Genomic DNA, 20,549 nt, shown 5'->3' with positions numbered 1-20,549 from the left:
AGCCCAGCTTTGCGCCACCATAGCACCCCAAAGCCTGCCTACTGGCCTCCCAGAACCCAAAACCTGGCTTCGCGTCCCTGAAGCACCACAAAACTGGGCTGCATGACCCCCACAGCACCCCAAAGCCCTCCTCCAGTCCCCCTGGAACCCAAAACCTGGCTCCAGGTCCCCACAGCACCGCAAAACTGGACTGCGTAACCCCCCCGCGGCACCCCAAACCCTACCCCAACTCCTACACTCGCCCGAACCCCGCGCCCGCGCCCGCCTCCGCCGCGCCGCCCCGCCCCCAGCCCTTTCCCGCGCTCCGCCGCGCGAGACTTCCCGCCGCCTTCCTGCAGGGGCGCGGGTATGCTAATGAGAGGGTGGGGCCATGTAAATTGCGAGGGCTCGGGGCAGAATCACACGGGCCGAGCGGGACGCGGCGGAGGCGGTCGGTGAGTACCGGGAGCGGGGCCGGGAGCCGGTGTCGGCGCTGGGGCGGCAGCAGGTCCCGACCCTGGCCCCGGCCTCGGCCTCATGTAGGGCTGCCTGGAGGCCTGAGGGCTCGTGGCTCCCCGGGCAGGGCCCGGCCGGGCAAGGAGGCACCGCTTGGGCGCAGGTAGGGTGCAGGCAGCAAGGGCAGCCCGGGTGTCGCCCGGTAACCGGCAGTTACCGTGGGGAACAGCACCCAGCAGCGCGTGATGCTGTGGGCTGGCATCGGTCCTGGGCCCTGCGCTGTAATTACAGACCCCCTGCATATCCCCATTTCCACGGCCCAACTGGAAGAGGCAATCTGTTGTAATTTCTTGACCTTTGTTAGTGACTTAATTAACCTGCAGCTCCGTTGTCTCCCTAGGGAGCTCTGCTTCCCTAGTGCGCTCCAGCCTGTCCCTGCTCCACCTGGGGCTTTGGGAGCTCGCCTGTCTCCAGGACTGAAGGTGAACAGTGACAGCATGTGCTTGTGTCCTAAAAGGCTGGGAAGCAGCTTCCTCCTGGCTTGGCAGGGACACGCCGCTGGCTCGGTGGGGCTGGCGCAGACCTTTGCAGCTCACCGCTGGCGTGTGTCGGGTCTGGCTTTGGCTCATCCACTAAAGTTCATTTCATTTGGGCTTGTGCAAAGGAGGGCGGCGGGTGCCTGCTCCTCTCGGTTTGCAGTCGCTACTTTCCTTGGGCGCAGCGAGGTGGGGTGCTGTGGGCTTGGGCTGGCCCTCGAGCAGTCCCCGTGCGAAGAAGAGAAGGTGAAAGCACTCTGCTGCGGAGCTGTTTGCTTGGGAGGGAGCGACAGGCCTGTTCTGAACCTCCTCCTTACTGATGCTCTGCTGTGCATGAAGCAGATTGCCTTAGAAAGCCAGATTTGGGCCTTTAATGTCAGAGAAAGAGGTGTGTGTGCCCTGCTGGGAGCCCTAAGGGGGTCTCGTGGGAAACAGCCCCGTTCCAGGGTGCAACATATTGTGGTGCAACGTCCCCTTAGCACAGCGCTCTTGCAGTCCTTGCTCTGCATCCCTGCTGTCCTTCCCCATCTGACCAGGTGCCCTGGATGGGCAAGGGGAGCCTGGCCACAGCTCCTCCTGTGGGTGTGGGGGCTTGTAAGGAGGGCCCCAGCTCCCCTGGCCTTGCAGCAGATGGGTGCTCTGCTGGGGCCCACCCGTCTTGGCTGTTATCTCCGCTTGCAATTCTGCCGGGTGCCCATCTCCTCCTTGCCCGGAGAGGGCAGCTTCTGGAGCTGTGGCCTCTATCTGTCCCATACAGAGTCTGGTGCCTCTGGTTCCACCCGTCCCCCCTCCCCTTCCTCCTGTGGGATTAACTGTTTAAAGCATTTTTTTGGATTCTCGAGGTGGGTTTTGTTCACTGAGCCCTTTGTTCTCGATTGCTGCCTGCCTGGAGCCTTGCCTGGAGCCCTGCGCTGGAGCTGCCGACTCCAGTTCGCCGGAGGGCTGTCCCTTTCCCTGTGAGTAAGGACTGGAGCGGCAGCTTTCCAAGGGCTAAAAATTACTTGCCAAGTGGTTCCGTGACACTGCCAGCATGCCCGTCAGCTGGTCTGCATCCCCCGCGAGCACCATCTGGTTTTTTTACACAGCGTTTTTATACATGCAAGCCTGTAAGTGATTGCTGGGGGTACAGGAGGCTCAGTTCAAGCCCTGGACTGGAACATGATGCCCCTGCATTACAAGTGCCTTATCCACTGGTCTGGCCTGATAGTGACTGAGAATTTGGCTCAGCATTACACTATCTGTAGGGTCTTGAGTGTGTAAAATAGGGAAACACCTCAGATTAAAGTTTTTCCAGAAGAATGGAGCCATCTCCTGCACAGCTCTGTTTCTGACTGGTGTCATGTGTGCTAGTGTAAAACTTTCATCCCTGGACTGTGTCCTGGGATGCTGTGAGCTGTGTTTGTTCTCCAGGGAAAGCCAGGCACGGGCAGTGGGTTCATGAGGTTTATTGCCTGGGGAACCCCTCCTGGGATGGGACCGGGGACCAGAGTGCAGCTCCCCTGAGACAGAGGAGCTGTGTCTGCTCTGTCTCCCAGGGGAAGCCCTGCCCAGAGGTTCTAGCAGAGGAATCCACTTGCTCTTTCAGAAGCCTATCTCCAGCTCTCCTCTTGCCCACCTCCCTCAGGTTTCAGTTCTCAAAACAAAATCTGTGGTCTCTAGTGGGGACTTCGCAGTTTGTCTCCTCGGGTACCCCTGGCTCCTCTGCACGGGGTGTTTGTGAGATGTAGCCCTGTGTGTGCAGCCAGCAGAAGTCCTTGAAGTTGCTCTGTACAAACAGTCCGTTGTTCAGGTTGTGGTTCCCAAGGCCATAACAGCCGCTCTCTTTTGTGCTGCAGCCAAATGCCTTGTCCCAGGGCAGCCGCCCTCCTCCGGCCCCTTCCATCACGCTCTCACCAACCACATGTTAGCACTAGTGGAAATTTAAATCTTAATGGTCTAATCACAGAATTATTACTAGATTTCATTATTACAGAAGAAGAAAATATTGCTACAGAAGAAGGCTCAACAACAACATAGCTAACAACTTATGTATATTGAGTAATTGTTCCTTGTTAGCTCTGAAATCAGTTTTGCCCAGCTCCCCAGTTTTCTTTATCTAGCAGTAAGTGGCCACTGGACTTGTGTGACTGTGGAGCTTTAAACCCTGGTGTCTCCAGGATGAACCTGTGCCTCTCTCCTCTAGTGCCCATACTCTTCTGCAACTGCACCTTTACACTATGGCCATAAATACTTCATGCTACGCAGAACAGCTTTTTACTACTCTGTATACAAAAGCTGATCACACAGTTATACAGCATTAAGCAAAAGTAAAATGAATTAAGCAAGGACCATCTTATCATTGGAAAACAGCTGTTACAGTTGTGCAAGCTAAAACAGAGGGAGCCTCGGGAAGGTGATAGTGTTGAGCCGTGTGAACATGGTTCTGCTGTTGGAGGTTGCTGGTGGCTGTAAATTGGTGGTTTCATACACAGAATTGGGATGTTTTGTGGGGAGGAGATGGCATCATGCCTGTTTATGGGAAGTGCTGTGCTGTGACTGCTGCTGCAGGGTCCTGCAACACCCAGCTGGCACGGGGCAGTACCCAGTAGAGTTGGGATGGAGCTGGCTGCACTGCAGCTCATGTTCTCTGTGTGTGCCTGGCATGGGACAGGGACAGTCCTACAGTGGCTGCCTGGATCTCATTCCCCCCATACATGCCAAGAGCAGCGGCTTGTCAGGACACCACCACTGACCAGCCCGCTGGTTTCTTTTGGTGTTTCAGAGTCTCCATCCACATCCTCCTAGTGACGGCCCAAAATGCAGGCAGACTCTCTTCTTCACAGCGGCTACTTCCACCCTGTGCTACGCTCCTGGCAGTGTACAGCAACCGCTTTTGATGCCTCCAACCTTATCTACCCCATTTTTGTCACGTGAGTGAGCCGTGGCTTTCTGGGTTAGGGATGAACCAAGCCCAGGTTGACTGGCTTAGGTGCTCCCTGAGCTCTTAGGTTCAGATTCCCCATGGACAAGCCTGGGATAGGAGCTTCCTTCTCACACAGAGTCCTCACAACTCTGTCCCATTCACCTCCTGTAGTGACAGCCCTGATGCAGTGGAGCCGATCCCCAGCCTCCCTGGACAAGCCAGGTAAGAATCCAGCCCCACTGAGCTGCATGCCGGTCACTGCCATGCCCTGTGCCCGAGCAGGGTTGATGTATGGCCTGAGATGAGCATGAGCCAGGGGTGATGCAACCCTCTGTGGTCGCTGCCCTGGTGATCGATCCCCCAGCATCAGGTAGGGCAGAAGCATTTGTCCACTGAGAGACTGGAGGGAATCACTGGGAATGCTGAGAAAGTACCAGAACTAGCAGGGACAGTGCCAGGATCTCACAGTGGCTCAGAGGGCTTGCACATTGTGTGGGTTGTTAAAAGCAAACGGGGTTTCCAGCAGCAGCTAGAAAACCCATGCAAGGACATGAGCTCTGGTCCTGCATTAGATCTTGCTGGACTGGCAGCTCCCATCTTCATTTGCTGCCGCATTAGCCAGGTTGTGGTCGGAGAAGCCCCAGGGGGTGGCCCTATGGGGACGTGGGCTGGATCTGCAACAGGGACATCAAGATAAGAGATCCAAGTGCAGAGCATGCTTGTCCTTTCAGAGCAGAGACTGTTCACTCCGGGTAGATAATCCTCCTGTAGCCCCAGATAAGGTGCCAGATTGTTCCTTCCAGTGTTTGGGCAACTCCTGCTCTCTGCTGCTGCTTGGTGTGGATGCTTGTGGATGCTGGATCACTCACAGACCAGCATCCAAGTCACAGACTAGCTCCCCCCGTGGAGCAGGTCTGGGTGCCTGGCAGCCCCCTTCACTTTGCCCTGCTCAGGTACGGAGTCAACAAGCTGGAGGGGATGCTGCGTCCCCTCATCGAAGATGGTCTAAAGTGTGTGCTCATCTTTGGGGTGCCCAGCAAGGTCCACAAGGTCAGTGTATGTGGTGGTGGCAGGGGGCTTGGGGTGGCCACAGGGGTCTGGGCAAGCAGTGTGGGGCCAGGGGGGCTGTTCCTGATCAGATCAGTTCAGGGTCTCTGAGCATGCTTGCACCCCACTCGGCAGAGCAGGATGGGGATGGGAGACTGTAGTAACACTCAGAAAGCTCCCAGAGCTCCCACAGGTGGCCCTGAGACCTGCACTCACTGCTCAGAGGCACTATTCTGTTGCCCTTTTCCATCGTTGGTGGTCATGCTGCCCTGCATTACAGGGTCCCACCATTCAGAAAACCTTTCCTGGGCAGAACTGCTGCCATGGATGAGTCTGTGGGAGCTGAGGCATTTCTCTTCCTACAGGATGAGAGAGGTTCTGCTGCTGATGCAGAGGACACACCTGCCATCCAGGCAATCAAGAAGATCCGCTCCACCTTCCCAGAGCTGCTAATTGCCTGTGATGTCTGCTTGTGCCCTTACACCTCCCATGGGCACTGCGGTGAGCACACAGCCTGGGGTCCTGGGCTGCTCTTTGGGCATTTTCCTGGCACTGAGAGTCTCCAGGGATTTGCCATTTTCCACTGAGGAGCTCCATGTGTTGGTGGGGTCTAGCCAGCTCCTGCCCCAAGACTTGGCTCCCCAGTACTGGTGCAGCTGAGCCTGGGAGACCTCTCCTGGGTTTGGACAGTGGGGAGGGAGGCACAGGTGGTTAATGCACCCACTCTGGCCATCTGATTCTGTCTGAGGAGCTGTCTCTGTTCTCCATCTCTGTTTTCCCTTCTCTGGAGCACCCTGGTGTTGTGTCCAGTCCCTGGAGGACCACGTCATTGGTCTCCTGGTCCTTAACCAGCTTCCTTAACACATTCCCCGCTGTTGCTCTGAGCATCTCCATAGCCTGTCCAGAGAGCCACACTCCCACCCTAGAGATAGAGGCACCCGGCTGTTTAGCTCCTCATGTGACCCAGGGTTTGTCTCCTAGGCATTCTGCGTGAGGACGGCACCATCCAGAACGAGATCAGCTGCCAGCGGCTGGCAGAAGTGGCACTGGCCTATGCCAAAGCAGGTGGGGATCCCCCTGGCAGCCAGCGGTACCCGAGTTTGACTCTCCCAGACTTGCCCCACCTTGCTTTCAGCAGGCCCAAAAGCAAACCGGGCTGGATTCAACTGGGAGGGCTTTTGTTCCGAGCTGGGGGAGGCTCCCCCTGCCCTCCAGGCGCTGGCTCCAGCAGAGCTGCAGGCACTTTTGGCCCTGGGGTCACCTTCTGTTGGCAGTGTCAAAGCCTCGGGCACTTCTTAGCATCTCTGGTCTTTCCCTGCAGGCTGCCACATCGTTGCCCCCTCAGATATGATGGATGGGCGCATCGCGGCCATCAAGGCAGCGCTGATCTCCAATGACTTGGGCAACAAGGTGAGCTTGGGATCCGCGTGTGCCAAGGGCAGGAGTGACATCCACGGGGAGGCTGTACCTGATAGCACCCGGGCAAGCAGTGGGAGAAGTAAACCCCAACCTTGCCCAGGATGTGCCGTGGGCATTTCCCTGCCCTGATGCATATGGGAAGGAAATGTCCTTGGCTGGGCATGGGGACAGCAAGGTGCCAGGCCTCTGGCAGGGGAAGGAGGATGTGGGGCAGAGTATAAAACAGCCATGGGAGGGAATCACTACTGCCCTGGTGCTGGGATGCAGCACCAAGCTTCTGGCTCTCACAACTCTGCTCTCCTCTGTAGGTCTCCGTGATGAGCTACAGTGCCAAGTTTGCTTCGTGCTTCTACGGTCCCTTCAGGTGGGTCTGTCCCTCCGCCAGGAGTGTCCCCAGCCAGCACCAGGCTGGCCGGGAGGTGCATTCCTGGGTAGTTATTTGGGAAGGGGACTCAGTGAGAGTCTGGGCCGCAGCTTGGGCTCGTCACATTGGAGCATCCTCCTCCTACATATCGGTGCAAAAGGGAGACAACTGCACCTTGCCCAGGAGAGGCTGGCTGGTGGGCCAGCCTCCTAACCTGCTCATCCTGGGTGCTGGTGGCAAAGCAGGCAGAGAGGGAGCTGCCAGGAGCAGTGAGGAGGGGAGCTCCAGGAGCTAGTGCTGCCCCAAAGGGTGGGGGACAAGCCTCAGCTCAGTCAGCTATTAGACCTTGTCCCAAGAACAGCCTGACCCTGATGGGGCATCACTGAGGAGCCCACCACCACAAAAAAAATGTCTGACATTATTTTACCCCAGACTCTGGGCACGGGGAGGGCAGTGGGTGTTGAAGCACAGCTCCCAGGGCCAGCCTGGGCCTGTCGGACCTCCCGGAGTGGTCCTGGGGTGCTGAGGTGGGTCAGGAGAGCTCCCCTTTTTGTGATCCTGATGGCTCAGGCACTTGTCCTAGTCTGTCCTCATGTTTCTGAAGCTGTACAAGGTGAGGCATGGGGAAACATGCTGGTCCTCATCCCCTGCCTTCTGCTTTGCCCATCATCAGGGATGCTGCACTATCCAAACCCGCTTTCGGAGACAGGCGATGCTACCAGCTGCCCCCGGGTGCCAGGGGCCTGGCAATGCGTGCTGTGGTGAGTGAGCTGGGGTCGGGCTGCCTGGGACAGTGCTAAGGGTCATGGGTTTGTGGACTGGAAAACTCTCACATGGTGTCCAGGTGACAAGCCTTTCCACCCAGCAGTGCAGCAGGGTTTGGGGAGAGCAAGATCGGGGGGTGTTTGGAGTCAAAAGGGGGTAGGAGGCACACCAGCCGAAATGGTCAAGGGTCTTCCCGCTCCACAAGCAAGAGAAACATGAGGCCCGTCAGTCTGCCAGGGAGCTGGTCCCCAGCGTGGGTCCAAGGACTGTGTGCTGGTAGCTGTGGCATAGGTGACACCGTACCCCGCTGTGGCCTGGGGTGTCAGGTCCAGAGACACAGCCAGCGGCTTTCCCCAGGAACTGTGTGTCTGGCGAGGAATGTCAGCTCTCCCCCATCACAGCCTGTCTGTGGGCTCCTGTGGCTATTAGGGGCTCACCAGACCCTTCTGTGATCCCTCCTGGGAAAACCAACCACCAGGTCATAACTTCTGGGGAAAACCCGTGAACTTGGTGGAAAATGTTCTTCAGCCCCAAGCTGCCGGGGTCACACACATGTTCCCCTCACAGGACCGGGACGTGCGTGAGGGAGCGGACATGCTGATGGTGAAGCCGGGGATGCCCTACCTGGACCTTGTGAGGGACGTCAAGGCTCGAGTAAGCTCCTTCTGCATGGCAGCAGGGGCACGGGGTGGCCCTGGGGGAGGAAGGGAGGAGAGGGGTGCGTTTGGCACGGCCAGATGGGATATCCAGGCCGGAGGGGCTGCGCTGTGGGTTTCAGGGGCAGAGGTGGGCGCTGGCGCCCCTCTGGGAGCACAGCAGGGTGGCGGGAGAGGGCTCCGGACCGGGGGAGGGCTGTCCCCCGCCGGCTGACCGCCCTCCCCGCTCCCCTCAGCACCCCACGCACCCGCTGGCCGTGTACCACGTCTCGGGGGAGTTCGCCATGCTGTGGCACGGGGCCCAGGCCGGGGCCTTCAGCCTGGAGGCTGCCGTGCGGGAGGCGGTGACGGCCTTCAGGCGCGCAGGTGAGGCGGGCGGCCCCCAGCCCTGCTTCCCCGGCCCCGACCCGCCCCCGGGGGCGACCCCAGCGTCTCGTCTCTCCGCAGGGGCCGACGCCATCATCACGTACTTCGCGCCGCAGCTCCTGCGGTGGCTGAAGGAGGAGGCGGCGGCCGGACGGGCCTGAGGGCGGAACTTCCGGTGTCGGGGCGGGGCTTCCGGTGACGAAGCTTCCGGGGCGGCCGGGCTGCGGCGGAGGTGGGTGCGCGCGGAGCCGGGGAGGCCCGTGGGCCTCGGGACTGCGCGTACCCCCGGCCGCCTCTCCCGGAGCCCGGCCCGGTGAGCCCCGGCACCGCCCCGCACCTCCGGCCGCTGTGTGACCGGCGCGGACCCCGCTCGCCCTCCCCCACGGCCGCCCAGCCCCCCCCCACGCAGAACCCCGCTGCAGCACCTGCGTTGGGGGCGCAGCTGCCCCGGCCTTGGCACCCTGGGACTCGGAGCAGGGCCCTTCCTCCCCTGCCGTGGCTCCATGCAGCGCCCGGAGTGTGCCTGGGCCCCCCGCGGGGGACACTGACAGCGGTGGGTGTGACACGGGCAACGGGCCGGTGCCCACCCCCCTCTGATAAAACGGCTGTGACCCACGCTCAGCACTGACTTGCTTTTGGCAGAGCACCTGGGTCTCCCCTCCCTGTTTGTTCGAGGTTTCCCTTAGCCCTGTGCTTTACTGAAGCCATGCTTAGGCTCCGCTTACTAACCTGGGATGTGAAGGACACGCTGCTGCGGCTGCGGCAGCCGGTGGGGGAGAGTTACGCAGCCGAGGCCCGGGCTCATGGGGTGCAGGTGCAGCCAGAGATGCTCAGTCGGTCATTCCGGGAGGCGTACAGAGCCCAGAGCCGGCACTTCCCCAACTACGGCCGCGGCCAGGGGCTCAGCTCCCGGCAGTGGTGGGTTGATGTTGTGAAACAGACCTTCAGGCTCTCAGGGGTGCATGAAGACGGAGTCCTAACACTGATGGCGGAAAACCTCTACCGTGACTTCTGCAGTGCCCACAACTGGGAGGTACTGCCTGGAGCCAGTGAGACCCTGAGCCGGTGCTGCCAGCGTGGCTTCCACATGGGGGTTGTCTCCAACTTCGATAACCGTCTGGAAAATGTCCTCTCTCAGTCCAACCTGCGGCACCACTTTGAATTCGTCCTCACTTCCGAGGACACAGGCTTCGCCAAGCCAGACAGGAGGATCTTTGAGAAAGCCCTGCGCCTCAGTGGGGTCCCCCCAGAGCAGGCAGCTCACGTGGGGGATGACTACACCCGCGACTACAGGGCAGCCCGTGCCGTGGGCATGCATGGCTTTCTGCTTCGGACTGCTGGGCAGGGCGAGGAGCCAGCGGTGCCCCCTGAGCATGTCCTGCCCACGCTCAGCCACCTCCTGGCTCTTATTGAAAAGGGGTAGCTGGGTTTCAGAAGAGGACCAGTGCTGCTGCTGAACAGTGAACCAGTCCTGACGTGGGATTTCTTGCTGCCAGTTGGACAGGGAAAAGAAGCGAGTGCTTCTGCAGGCAGGGAGTGCTGGCAGAGCTGGAGGGGTGTTATTGAAATAAAACATACCTGAGGCTCAGCGTTGCTGATGTCTTTCATAGCTCTAAAAACACTATGGAAAAGGGGCTGTGGTGGTGTCTTGCCTAATGGAGCTGTCAAGCTGCACTCCAGAAAGCTCATTCTGGCAGGAGGGATGGAGGCAGACACTGAGGTTTATCACTCAGTCACCCTGGGGAGCGGCTTGAGTGTCCCCCTGCATGAGCGCATCACCAGAGCTGGGATCATTCCCATCCCAGGGAAGGTCTGTGCAGGCAGAGCACCCAGGAAATGTGTGCAGGCCCTGCACGCCTCAGCATACCCCACATTTGCCACTTCACCGGCATCCCCCTCATCCTGACAGCAGTGGCCAGGAGGCAGTTGCAGTCTTCCTGCTGCAGGCAGAGCAGTCTGGAGTTGGGCAATCACACTTAATGTATTGCCAATTCACAAACTTTACTGATTTGGGTATCAAGAAATAAAGATGACAAATTTTAAACAGGGAAACAAACTCCTGCCCTTCTCCCTGGCTCAACTTCAGTCCAACACCTCTCCTTCCTCCCTGCCTAAACCAGCTCCCCATGTTTTCATCATGATATGCTCAAGCCCCCATCTGTTGTGTCTGTCCCCCCCCACCCCTTTTGGCAAGACAAGGAGCAGGGCAGGTTTCTGCTGCTCCTCTGCCGTGACATGGGCTCCTCCATGAGCCACAGCCCCTCCTCGGGGTGCCCCTGCCCCAGTGTGGGTGCCCCCTGGGTGACAGCTCCCTGCACTGACGCAGGGCAGCTTCCAAAAGCGTGTCTCCAGCTGCGTCCCAATGTCCCTTTCCACATGCCTCCTCCCTGCCGTTTCTCCAAACACATCTCTTCATATTTCTCATTTTCTAAAGCCCACTGTCAGGCTGGAAAGCTGCCCTTGGCTGGGGAGGAATTAAATGATTTACCCAAAAGTGGCTGGCAGAGCCAGGCGTTACCCTGACTCTGACCCCTTGCTCCAGCACGGTGGACACGGGGTAGGTGTAACTTCCAGGAGGAGAGGGAAGCTGCCATAAAACACGGTAGAGAACAGATGTAGTCTGAAAGCAGGTCTTGTCTGAGCACCACTGTACACAGGCCAGTAGCCCTGTCTGGGCTTCCCTACCCCATAAAGGCACTGTATAGTGTATATACAGTCACTCTGTATACAACTGCACGTTCACCCCCCCAGCGAGCACAATACTTTGCTCACTGGACAAGCGAGATGCTCTGGTGTGCCACAGCAAAGACAGGATAGAGGGGCTCCGTGAAGGTCTCCCTGTGGGAGAAGAGGATGGTGCAGGAATCAGGGTCGTAAAAGAGCACCTCGCCTCCCGCAAAGTCAACCAGCACCCCGATCTCGGCCGGAGACTTGATCAGCTCCACCGCCTGCGGGTGCCCAGCGTGCAGGAACCTGAACTCCTTGTCGTAGCGCGAGAAGACCCAAGATTCGGCGTTGAAGCCCAGGCGAGCTTCATTGCCAGACCCCTTCCGCGGCAGGGAGCTGTAACAAACACCCAGCTTGTAGGCATAGCTCTTCTCCACGCTGACCTTCCACGCACAGACTCCTGAGTGGAAAGCCACAATAGCCAAAGCATTGGGCCAGTGGTCAAACTGCTCGGGGCAGTCCAAGTCCACTTTTGCTTTCTTGGGGCTGAAGGTCAGGGTTTTCTTGTCTTCTGACAGGCTGAGGTGGGGGCTGACCGTTTTCTCATTGATATGAATCTCCTGCGAGCCTGCAAGAGAAGACATGCGGTGAGCGCCGACTTGTGAACCACCCCAAGAAGTTGCAGCCATGAGAAATGCAATCACAACCACTGTCTCCTCGCACATCGCTCCTGTGGACCCATCTGCTCCCCCAGGATGACATGGTGTGGTGGGCTCAGGCCGAGTGCCAGCACAGCAGCCCCCCACAGCTTCCCCTCTCCAGCCGGGGCCAGAACAACGCAGAGACTCGTTGAAGCCTGGACCTCACGAGACTTCACCTTTCCACCCTTGCACTAGGAGTCCCACAGAGTCAGAGAAGATGCTGCTCATCTTTTACTCTGACCCTGGCCTGAATCCCCACAAAACAGAACTCAGCAGGTTTGCTCCACTTTTGGAGAGACCCAGACCTCAGCTCCCACCTCTTTCCACCCCCACCACAGGCGAGCAGGACCTGACCTCCTCCCCCAGCCTGAGCAGAGCAAGTCAAGAGCCTGCGCAAGGACAGGGCTGATTGCAGAAAACCTGCAAAGCCGGTAATACGGGAATGAGGAGGGAGGGAGCGGGCTGGGCAGGGGAAATCCCTTTCCTCCTATAAAGCCCATCAATAATCAACGCACCCTGAGCACGTTCGGAGCAGCGGAGGGAGGTGGCACCTGGCATTAAGAGATGAGCATGGTCATGACTCCATTTGGGTTTGCTGTGAATTGAGGGGCTGCCCTTGAGCCACAGCACAAACCTGGTGGGCAGCAGCCTGGGACAAGAGCCAGGCTGGCTGGAGGAAGCCCCCACCACTTCAGACCCAAGGGCTGGCAGCACCCAGCACCGCTCGCCCTGCACAAGAGTTCCTCCTTCCTCTCGCTGTCAGCTCGCTAAGGAAAGAGATAAGGCTGGTGCCCAGCTGACTCACCCGCTCCTGGGGAGACCCAGTTTCTACCTGCGGGTGCCCCTCCTTGCCCTGCCTTCCCCCACCCTCACGTCATTCATTTTAGGTCTCAAACCACCACGGAAACGGGGCTGGAGCAGGTGAGTCATCTGCTCTGCCACCAGCAAGAGCTCCACCATATCACACCTGCTCCAGCCATTTCCCAACTACCCTCTGCCCGGCATCCAGCATGTGGCAGGATGAGGCCCTTGAAGAACCAAACCATTATGTTGCACCCCAAATGGGGTTGTCCCACAGCCTGACCTGCTCCAGCACCTACGTGGACCCAGGTCGGCATCCCTCTGACCAGCGAGCAGCACCAACCAGCGAGCAGCGCTGGCCGAGGGGTTTCCTGGGGCTGCACCCACCCTGGTGCTCCCCAGCAGGAGGCAAACCCAGGCTGAATTATCAGTCTGCACAACATGCAACTGCCATGCACGCTTGCATGTTAGGTGGAAGCTATTGTGGGCAACAGCGAGCAGAAAGAGGAGCTGAAGACGACATCCCCTTCCAGCTGAAGCAGAAAACCTCATTTGTTTGATGATTTACTTCACTGAGCAGCAGCCAAATGCTTTGCAACGTGCCTGCCCGCGGCTCTGTGCTCTCTGTGGGTCTCTGAAGCCGTATTTGCCCACACTGCCTATTTGTAGTTGACTTTCCAGGAAGCCAAACACTGCTATGAATTCATAGAATATGGAGCAGCACGAGGCTTTATCTTCCTCTGACAGAAGAAGGGCGCTAAACCTGATATTGTGCAGCACACATCTGACCTAGGGATGGGTTTGCATTCCAGTGTTCACACACAGGGATCATCCACGTGGGGATACACCACCCCGATGATACCCACGTAGCTCCGTTGTGGAATCACGATTCCAGGGCAGCATCTGAAGGAGGGGAAGCGCTGGCAGAGTCACAGCAGAGTAATTCAGATCAGCAAATTTTCCCACACAGAGAAGTGTTTTGTCATGATTAAATCTGCCCTCTGGATATTCCCATCTATTCTGATGAAAATTCTACCAGGAGTTCATCTCACCCCAAAAAGCCCACTGAGTGGCCTTGCCATGCTGCGTAGGTAGGATAACATGGTTAACATCTCTGTGAAGCGCCTGTGTGTTAGCTGCAGCGCATTTTACTACTAAAAATCCAAGTTCCCATTTCCAAACTCACACATCTGAAACTAAAATCCTCATCGCCAGATTTAGGCACCAGGGTGAAAGCCCAGCCCAACCTGGTCCCTGGGACAAGGTCACCACGCAGCAGCCCAAGGTCTCAGCCAGCCAGTCTGTGTCACCCCTGCAGGAGGGTCCTCCAGTGGGTCTCCAGCCAGCACCCCCACTTACTGCCCCCCAGCAGGACTGATGAACCAAGAACCCTCCCAGGACAGTGCTTGGAGATTGACATCATCTTGGTTTAAGGAAGAAGCCGCCAACCCCAAAGGTAAGCGATACAGAAGCCTGGATGCCAAGTGAAGACATCAAAGAATCATGTTGGGTTTGAGAGTGAAATGAAGGTTCTTTTGCCTGCTGGTTTCCAAGTTTTTGAGAGGCTACAGGCAAAACCATCCAGGCTAGGAACTTACTGTTTCCAAGCAAATAAACAAGACTGCCTCTCATTCAGCTGCCTTTGGGGAATGAGACCTCCAAGAGAAACATAACATTGCTGTGTCTTAATGAAGGCTGGGACCTCTGCAGTTCATATTAAATCTCTAAGGCTAGGTGCTGGGTAGACTACGGACTAATGAGACATGCAAGGATATGGCAGGCGTCCTCAGCATGCTGTAATGACATGCTAAAGTAACTACGCACCGAAAAAACCCACCCCAAACCAAACCAAACAACAACTAAAACCAAACAGAATGAAATTTCTGTGTAATAAGCATACCAACAGACCCACTACAAGAATTGCATGCCTTGGAGTCATTACATTTCACAAGGATGCTACTGGGAGAGGAATCTGTAAAAAAACCCATGTCACAGCACAGAGAATTAGGGAAAGGTTTCCTGCTTGCTTTGACAGCTTCGAACATCTGCCAAGAACCTGCCTGACTTTGCCAATGTACAAGTGCAGGAGTTTGCATGACTGCCAGCACTCAAAACAGGGAAATTAATCACAAAGGGAACACAACACCAGAGTCTGCAGTAGAAGAACCAAATGGTGGTGGTTGGTACACACAGATTCTCAAGCTGTTCTTTGGTGCGGACAATTCTCAAGAGCAGTAAGAGCCAGAAGCACACACCTTTGAGAGGGACGTGGAAACAGGGAAAAACTGAGAACCACTTATCAGCATTAAGAGTGAGATGTGCAAAAATCCGAAGTTAATGCAAAAGCCTTGGGAAGATCGTCCCCAGGACTGTTCACAAGGCAGCAGAGGGGACAAATGTTTTCAAATCGTGAAGGGTGTCGCCACCTTTAAGGAACAAAAAATGCATTTGCAACGTTCTAATGATGGCCTGAAAGCAAGAGTAAAAGCAAACATTTCGCAACCAGCAATTCAAGCAGATCACAGCCGGAACCCGGTAAAACCATAGCCAGCGCACGTCACTGGCCTGACAAACGCCTCCAGCGCAGCCTCGGCTGCAAAGCGAGAGCTGAACCAGATCACAAACATCCTAACAAACCACCAGCTCGGGCACAGCCACAATCTCCGTTTATGATCAGAAAGCTACTATATTTACTCACTTCTCCTTCCAGCATCTCAGAGTGTCTCAAAAACGCCATGTGGGTAAGTTCACCCTCTTTTAAAACCACCAGAAGTCAACACAAAATGTGGAGAAGGGGAGTTTCTGTGACAGAGATTCCTGCAGCAGCAGCAGCTTCACTGCTGTCACCAAGTGACCCAGGAAATAGCAAAAGAAACCAGGTGAGGTTAAGTAACAGGGCTGGTAAGAGACACAGTCTTTTCAAACTGCAGTTCTCTTAGCCATAGCCAGTGGCTTCGAGCCCCTGTCCCCCTCCCAAACCTTCTACAGCTGCTGCTGCCCCCCTGGCTGGGGTCTCCAAGCAGCTAGCAGGGGCTGGGACAAAAGAGAGGGCAGGACACGCCAGGTCCCAGGCAGGACATAGCATCCAGGTGTTTCTTTGGGCACAACATGAATGAGCATGCAGCGATCCCCGGAGAGCGTGAGATCCCAGCAAGACACTGACCTGCGATGCAGCAGAGAACAGCAGAGGCCCACAGTCGATGCAGCAGTGGACTCTGAACACACGTCTGATTAAAGTTTAACTTTGGCGACTCCTGTGGCTCTAAGATTCCCTCCGCCACCTCTGTCCTAGCAAAGGAAAACAAGAGTTATTTCAAAATACAGTGATTTATCGACCAGGGCTGGGAGGTGTTGATGAAGATCACTGGGAGCTATGGCAGAAATGAGCTGGTGCAGTTGCGAGGGGAGCACTGGCTGAAGGGAAACTACAGCGGGGGTTTCGAGGCAAGCCCTCGTCCCAAGTAAAACTTTCGGCTGGCTTTCATTGTTTTAAAATTTCATTGGACTTCATTGTTTTAAAATATGATCGCAGCAGCCTGAGCCAACAGCCTCCTCACTCGGCAGCCGCTGAGTAAACGCATCCGATAGCAGCCGTCAGGGTGCAAGGGCAGCGCGATGGACAGGCTGCGGCGACGGAGGCAGGTTTCCCTCTATCGAGGGAATTTGCTGTCAGAGCAAAGGGGGGCACAGCAGGAGAGCGAGCTGGGATGCGGGGTTTCATACGGCATAGCAAGGAGACTGAGGTTTTGCTGGGCTCCTGTGGCTTGCAGCACACATACGAACACAGGGTTGTAAGTAAAGGCTCTGGCACAGGCTGCCGGTGATGTGCTCGGCACATTTCTTTCTCTACAAGCAGGCTCCAGGCAAAAATACTCCTGGAAATCCTCTGGGCAGCAGAGTCCAGCCAGTGCCAGCTGGCACCCTTGTAGCAGCCATGGAAATAAACACTTGTAAAAATGCAGCTACCGAGTTGCCTTCTGAAGGGCAGCCCAGTGTTACTGACGGCGATTCTCAGAAATGCTGACACCTGCGCTTGGTTCTCCTCTCCCTGCACCCTGCCCGCTGGGGACGGAGGCAGGGCATGCTGCCCCTCGGGGAGATGCTGTGCCAGCCGCCCCCCAGGCACGGAGCAGCCAGCTCTCCAGCTCGACCATCCCACCTCCTGCCAACAGGCCAGGGGACAGGCTTGCTCCGTCTCCCCCTGTGGAGTTTTCTAAAGGAGCTGGAGAAAGTCTCCAGTAGGCAAGGGGGCGAGCGCATCTGGCAGCGCCTCCGGGGGGACATGGCACATGGAGCACTTCTAGGTGCCAGGCTGCTCTGTCTGGAGCTGCAGCGCAGCACATGAAGCAGAGAGGCCAGGCTGGCACCTCTGTGCTCTGTCCTCGTCCTCAACAAAAGCAGCACGAGAGAGGAAAGGGGGGGTGTCACCTGCTGCCTGGGCAATGGCACGCTGCTCACAGCAGGAACCGCAGAGGGTGCAGGCAAGCTCAAAGCAGGGGCCAGGGAAAGGACCAGGAGCAGCCAGGTACTAACCTCTCAAAGATGTCTTGTTCTGCACGCTGGGGACAAAGAGAGAAAGAGTCATCACAGCTGAAATCCCCACAGATAAAATCCCAACCACAGGCTGGGGCACAGCAGACCCAGGGAGCACCGTTCTCCTTCCTGACCCAGAGAAACCACTCCCCACCCCAGTGCTAGCCCCGGGGAGCATCCAGCATCCTTATTCTGCCGCGGCACTTTCCACTCCCTGACTCATAAAACAAGTGGGAATGGCTGAGGACGATACATCTAGCTGGGGGTAATGCCTGCTGCCTCAGTGAGGCTGGGTGACAAGTAGCTTGAGAGGGGCACAGAGAGCATCCAGAGCGAGCCTGCCACCGCTCTGCCGCGTGCAAGTGGTGTGAAAGCAGAAGCCTGCAAGTACAGCTGGATCATCCGGTGCAAGTGAAACGCAGGTGGAAAGTCTCGGACCCACAAAGAGCCAGCTCGGACTCCGTACCCTCTGGCAGACACCAGCGCATCTGCACCTGGAAGCTCTTAGCACTGCACCCTGCCTTGCCCAGAGTGTGAAACCCCCAGCCCCGAGGTCGCCCCTCCTGCAAGGACATCCTGTGCACGCAGCAAACCACCCCCAAAGCTTTCAGTAAGGGGTGAAGCTGCAGAGGACCCGAGTCAAAGATCAGATAACCTCCTGATCGGTCCCACTTGTTTCTGTACCTGCTGGCAGCGGTGAGGTCTCAAGGTACAGCCCAGTTAGCAAAGTGGTGAGCAGGGATCAAGTATTTTCCCACAAATGAGCTGCAGGGTGTTCTATGTGCCTTTCACTCTCCTGTGACATGACACATAGACACAAACACCAACACCAACGACCCAAGACGGAGTATGTATGATCCCTATTTCCCCTCCACTACGTGGCAAAAGGAGAAATCGAAGGTCCCACTGTTTTCTGCCACAGGCATCCGATGGATCTTGCTTTCCAGCCTCTGCTCTCTACAGCGAGGCCACAGCCCAGCCAGCCAAGATGCCAGGGCCAGACAGAAGCTGCGTTTCCCACCGAAGGAATGGCCATCTACCTTCCGTCCATGGGATCGGTTCTGTTTTTCAAGCAGAGCTGCTGCTGCCTCTTCGCAAAGTTACATGTGGCGAGCAGAGGTTCAGAGCAAGGTGGTGCGCTGCCTACCTGCCCACATCTAAATCAAGAGGGATTGCTTGGCTAAACCGAGACAATTTAATAGCCAGAAAAGGAACTGAGCGAAAGGAAAGGGCTGCTTTGCACGGTAAACATCCCAAGCAGAAGTATGCCAGACAACAGGGCAGACTTTCAAGAAGAGCTGCAGGTGCTCCCAAGGGTCACACTTTGATTAAAACCAGACAGAACACTAGAAAACGGGCGGCAAGAGCCACCCTCAACCCACAGCTGCCCTGGCTGTCAGGCTTAAGGGCATCTGAGAGCCGGCAGCTTCAAGCCAACCCAGGGGGTGTCCAGACCTCACTGCAGGCAAAAGCAGAATCAGGCAGAGCAGACGCTCTGAGAACCACCAAGAAATGACGGGGGCTTGTCAGGATCAGGTGAAAAAGGTTCCTTGAGCTAGACCTGCAAACGTAGGTCCTGTCCAACTCTGCCTCCTCGCTGTCAGCGCAGCAAGCTGCTCAACACTGCGAGTCCCATAATATCCACGATAAAAAGTCTAGGTCACCCCTGGGCTGACCGACCTGTCCCTAGGTACAAGGAGCAGTACTCACCACCAGGTCCTGGTCATCCAGGTTGGTGATCACGTCCACCAGGTAGGTTCGGAGGGCAGCCAGCTTCTGCAAAGCCTCAGTCCAGTGCACCCGCTGGGTCAGGATGCTCTGCTGCGCCCGCTCCTCCTCCACGTGCACCTTCTCCAGCAACCGCTGCTCTTCATTTTCACACGCATTCCCCACGAAGATCAGCCTCTGGATTACCAGCTCCCGGGCCACGTTGGCTGCGTTCTGCCACAGTGAGGAGAGAGGAGAAACATCAGCCTTGCTTCAGCCCCAACAAGAGCACCAACCGCTTCTGCCGGTTTTCTGTGGGCTCAGCTGAAGATTACTCTGTTAATTGAGCCCCAGCCCCAGTCATCATCACAATGCACACAGATATAAATGGGACAACCAGTCCTAAAGCTGCCTGCTGCCTCCTGGCCTAACCCTGGTACCTCAGTGACAACCTGTGTGGGACCAGAGTCCCATCCCTCAGCAGATCTTCCTGGGTGCGCTGTTACCAAGAAACAGAGCCACCACAAGACCTGCCTTTTGTCCCCAGGGACAGTGAGGCACAAATAAAATCGGGAAGCAGTAAGACACTGGTCGCAGCGGGATGTTTGATAGCTGTACACTCACACCAAGAAATTTATTGTTCATGTACATTTTTAGGGAAGATGGAGCAGGAGCCACAGGCGCACCCTGGGACTCCACTTGCACACGCTGTGGGGCAGGAGGGGGACAGACCCTGCACACCGACGAGCCCCCAGGAGCTCAGATCTCCACCGGGGCGTGCGGGCAAGCACGGGTGCCCATGGGGGCAGCTCCACACCGCTCTGGGGAAGGGGCAGGGACTCACCAGGACGCCCTGGTCCTTGGCCGGCAGCACCTGGTCCACGTGCCGGGCGATGGCCGCGCTCTGCAGCTGGAGCTGCTCGCACCGGTCCACGATCTTGTTCTGGAGCGCAGAGTGGTGGGCAGCATGCAGCCCTCGACGGGGCGACGGTGGCCCCGAGCCCCCCTCCCCCCCCCCGCCCCAGCTCCAGAGGTCCCGGGGTCCTTGGGCACCATCCCACAGACAGCTCCTCCCCACGGCGAGCCCCTCCATGGCCCCACACCCCACCAGGGCCCCCCCACAGCCTGCCAGGAGCCGCACAGACAGCCCCCATCCCCACAGGTGACCCCGCATCCCACCAGAGCCCCACACCCTGCCAGGAGCCCCACGGACACCCCCCATCCCCACGGGGGACTCTCCATGTGGCCCCACACCACACCATGCCCCCCCCCACAGCCCCACACCCTGCCAGGAGCCCCACAGACACCCCCCACCCCCACGGGGGACCCCCTTGCGTGGCTCCACACCCCCCACGGGACCCACAGAGAAGCCACCTCCCCACGGGGACCGCTCACACTCTCCTCCCTCCCCCCCGACCCCCCCGCCGGCCAGCCCCAGACGACCCCAGCGCCGGGCGCGGCCCCTCGCCCCCCGGGAGCGGGCAGCCCCGCACGCCGCGGCCCCGGGGGAGGAAGGGGCCCGTCCCAGGGCCCGTCCCCACTCACCCGCAGCTCCGCCGCCCGCTCCGGCAGCGGCCGCGGCCCCCGGCCCCGCTGGGCCATGCTGCGCCCCGGCACCTGCCCGGGCCGCCCCGCCCCCCGCGCCGCCCC

General features: G+C 57.8%; 3 protein-coding genes across 5 annotated transcripts; 2 read left to right on the top strand and 1 right to left on the bottom strand.

Annotated features, from left to right (window-relative positions):
* Nucleotides 1-344: 344 nt before the first annotated feature.
* Nucleotides 345-8,686, top strand: ALAD (aminolevulinate dehydratase). Of its 3 annotated transcripts, none has more exons than XM_040606479.1 (12): nucleotides 345-434; nucleotides 3,733-3,880; nucleotides 4,045-4,095; nucleotides 4,827-4,923; nucleotides 5,286-5,421; nucleotides 5,902-5,985; nucleotides 6,242-6,330; nucleotides 6,648-6,703; nucleotides 7,377-7,464; nucleotides 8,036-8,122; nucleotides 8,361-8,490; nucleotides 8,572-8,686. In XM_040606479.1, the coding sequence occupies exons 2-12, from the start codon at nucleotides 3,768-3,770 to the stop codon at nucleotides 8,649-8,651; spliced, it is 1,011 nt and encodes a 336-aa protein (XP_040462413.1). In that variant the 5' UTR covers nucleotides 345-434; nucleotides 3,733-3,767; the 3' UTR covers nucleotides 8,652-8,686. The 3 variants fall into 3 exon arrangements, with proteins under 3 accessions (XP_040462413.1, XP_040462414.1, XP_040462415.1); XM_040606480.1 differs by lacking the exon at nucleotides 345-434 and adding an exon at nucleotides 843-917; XM_040606481.1 differs by lacking the exon at nucleotides 345-434 and adding an exon at nucleotides 1,818-1,927.
* A 505-nt stretch (nucleotides 8,687-9,191) lies between these two features.
* HDHD3 (haloacid dehalogenase like hydrolase domain containing 3) lies at nucleotides 9,192-10,078 on the top strand. Its single transcript, XM_040606482.1, has one exon. It carries the CDS (start codon nucleotides 9,197-9,199, stop codon nucleotides 9,911-9,913), a length of 717 nt encoding a protein of 238 aa, XP_040462416.1. The 5' UTR covers nucleotides 9,192-9,196; the 3' UTR covers nucleotides 9,914-10,078.
* Nucleotides 10,079-11,106: 1,028 nt separating this feature from the next.
* Nucleotides 11,107-20,517, bottom strand: BSPRY (B-box and SPRY domain containing). Its single transcript, XM_040606478.1, has 6 exons — nucleotides 20,445-20,517; nucleotides 19,744-19,842; nucleotides 18,903-19,133; nucleotides 17,193-17,218; nucleotides 15,823-15,947; nucleotides 11,107-11,785 (listed from the first exon to the last, which is right to left on the bottom strand). The coding sequence occupies exons 1-6, from the start codon at nucleotides 20,499-20,501 to the stop codon at nucleotides 11,259-11,261; spliced, it is 1,065 nt and encodes a 354-aa protein (XP_040462412.1). The 5' UTR covers nucleotides 20,502-20,517; the 3' UTR covers nucleotides 11,107-11,258.
* Between the last annotated feature and the right edge of the window lie 32 nt (nucleotides 20,518-20,549).

The sequence above is a fragment of the Falco naumanni genome, chromosome 9 (assembly GCF_017639655.2).
Source record: "Falco naumanni isolate bFalNau1 chromosome 9, bFalNau1.pat, whole genome shotgun sequence".
NCBI classification, from domain to species: domain Eukaryota; kingdom Metazoa; phylum Chordata; class Aves; order Falconiformes; family Falconidae; genus Falco; species Falco naumanni.
Note: the sequence above shows the minus strand (reverse complement) of the source record. Positions and strands in the feature narration are given on the sequence as shown.